Below are 2,540 nucleotides of genomic sequence, written 5' to 3'. Positions count from 1 at the left end.
TTGTAAGCCCCTACAAACCGCAACGTGCTCACTTCTTTTTAAACCCTTCCGCAGTGCACTTAAACTCATTTGTCCATAGCCAGGTATTCCAAACCCCAAACCCTAAACCCTAAACCCTAAACCCTCGGCGAGGAGTCCCCGGCCGGGGTTTGGGGGTTTTGTCAGCGGGGTTAACCCTAAACCCTAATTTCTCACCCGCAGTGTATTCCGTAGCTGGCGAGCTAGCCAGCTACTTTCAACCCCAAACACTAAACCCTAAACCCTAAACCCTAAACCCTCGGCCAGCTAGCTAGCTGGCCGCTGCCGCGGTAGACAACGAGACGCAAAGATTATCAGCGGCCCATACAGAGTGACAACTGGCTTACTCAGCTAGCTAGCTAGCTAGCTAGCTAGCTAGCCAGCTAGCTAGCTGGCTAGCTAGCCAGCTAGCTAACTGCAAAAATTGCTAGCCAGATGGCTAGCTGGCTCGCTAGCTAGCTAGCTGGCTAGCTGGCTAGCTAGCTGGCTAGCTGGCTAGCTAGCTAAAAAGGTGCTAGCTTGCCTGGCTAGCTTGTTGGCTAGCAAGCCAGCTAGCCACGAAGACGTTGGCCAGCTAGCTAGCTAGCTAGCCAGCCGGCTGGCCACAAAGTTGCTAGCCACCTAGCTGGCTAGCTGACCGGCTAGCCAGCTCCCAAACTGCCAGCTAGCTGGCTACGAAGCTGCCAACCAGCTAGCTAGCCAACCAGCTAGCTAGCTAGCCAGCTAGCTAGCCATCTGGCTAGCAAGCCGGCCAGCCAGCTAGCTAGCCAGCCAGCTAACCAGCTGGCCAGCTAGCGAGCCAGCTAGCCAGCTAGCTAGCCAGCTAGCTAGCCAGCTAGCTAGCCAGCTAGCTAGCTAGCTAGCTAGCTAGCTGCACGGCGGGAGCGCCAGTGAAGGAGCTGCTTGACTTTGCTTTTTCGTTTTGTCCCCAAAGCGCGGGCAGCGGCGTGGGGCGGGCGGCGAAGCCCAAACCCCAAACCCCAAACCCTAAACCCTAAACCCTAAACCCTAAACCCTAACACTGGCTGATGGGGACGGGCTTCTTTGGAGGCGGCGGGCGGCTCCAGTCTCTTCCCTGCTGCGGCCTTTTCTGCTTCGAGCAATCTCCCCTTAGCGGGAAGCCCATACGGGAAAACACTGCACACAAACCCTAAACCCTAAACCCTAAACCCTAAACCCTGTGGAGGCCCTCGCTTTGGGCCGCCGGGGCGGCGCGGGCGGCGGGTGGCAGCTGCAGCGAGGGTTTCTCGGAGGTGCGGAGCTTCAGGGTTTACGACCAGGGCTTAGGGTTTAGGGTTTAGGGTTTAGGGTTTGGGACCTGCAATGACGGAGGCCCAGTCTTCGACGGAGAAGCTGTTTTGCTGCGCCAAAGCCCGCTGGCCAATTTGCTGCATCAAATTAGGGTTTTGGAGAGAGAGGCGATCGCAGGCTTTGAGGAGAAGGGTTATGTCTCGAGGGTTTAGGGTTTTGAGGGTTTCGCGGCGAGGGTTTAGGGTTTGCGCGAAACCCTCGCTGCAGCGCAGCAGCTCCTGCAGCAGCTTCTCAGTGAAGTCCCTGTCTTCTGCTGTTATGTTAATTCCCCCTTTTGCGTCTGCGTCGCGCTGCATGCACTTGGTGTAGTTGTGCAAAACCCTAATTAAGGGTTTAGGGTTTAGGGTTTGCAGCGCCCCCCGCAGCGGAAACGCCAACACCCGCACTTCCTCCATGCTGCAAACCCTAGAAAGTGCTGCAGCAGCTAAACCATCAGCAGCGCAGCAAACTGCTGCTGCGCTGCTCTGCTGCTGCTGCTGCAGCTCCTGCAGCAGCCGCTGCAGCGCCAGACGCATTCGCTGCTTGAAGTCCATGAACCTGCAAAACCCTAAACCCTAAACCCTAAACCCTAAACCCTCGCCGCGCTCCCAACCAAGCAGCTGCGGCCCACACGCCGCCACCCTCCCGTCAGGCCCCAACAGCAAACCTACCCAAACCCTAAACCCTAAACCCTAGAAGCAGCAAACCGCGCCCCCGAGCCCCAAACCCTAAACCCTAAACCCTAAACCCTCACCTTTCGTCGAACTGGTACTGCATGAAGGGGATTTCAGTCCTGGCAGCATTTGCAGAGTTTGCCTTGTCTGGCTTCTGCAGCATTTGGTGCTGCTGCTGCTGCTGCTGCTGCTCCTTGAACTCTCTGCTGCCCCAAATGGCCAGCCGCAGCGCAGCAGCAGCAACAATCCGCGGAGTTGCTGCTGCTCGCAGCAGCGCAGCAGCAAACAGCTGCTTGCACTCTTCGTAGCTGCGGCAGGCTTCTAGCTGCTGAATCACGCGGGCTTCTTCGTCGTCTGCTGCTGCTGCAGGTGCTGCTGCTGCTGCTGCTGCTGCTGCTGCTGCTGACTCCAGCGCACCCGCGCCCTGCTGCTCCAGCTGCTGCTGCAGCAACGTGAAATACGCCAACTCACGCAAAGGGTCTGCTGAAACATCCTGCTGCTGCAGCTGCTGCAGCTGCTGCTGCTGCAGCTGCTGCTGCTGCTGCTGCTGCTGCTGCT

The 2,540-nt window shown here is 57.9% G+C and overlaps 1 protein-coding gene across 1 annotated transcript; it reads right to left on the bottom strand.

Moving 5' to 3' along the window:
• Positions 1 to 1,033: 1,033 nt before the first annotated feature.
• Positions 1,034 to 2,474, bottom strand: ETH_00043115 (uncharacterized protein; the record flags this gene model as incomplete). Its single annotated transcript, XM_013380184.1, has 4 exons — positions 1,034 to 1,155; positions 1,337 to 1,866; positions 2,063 to 2,424; positions 2,454 to 2,474. The coding sequence occupies 4 exons, from the start codon at positions 2,472 to 2,474 to the stop codon at positions 1,034 to 1,036; spliced, it is 1,035 nt and encodes a 344-aa protein (XP_013235638.1).
• Between the last annotated feature and the right edge of the window lie 66 nt (positions 2,475 to 2,540).

The sequence above is a fragment of the Eimeria tenella genome, genomic scaffold (assembly GCF_000499545.2).
Source record: "Eimeria tenella Houghton genomic scaffold, Eth_scaff4555, whole genome shotgun sequence".
Taxonomy (NCBI): Eukaryota; Apicomplexa; class Conoidasida; order Eucoccidiorida; family Eimeriidae; genus Eimeria; species Eimeria tenella.
The sequence above is the reverse complement of the archived record's forward strand: the minus strand, read 5'-3'. Positions and strand labels throughout refer to the sequence as shown.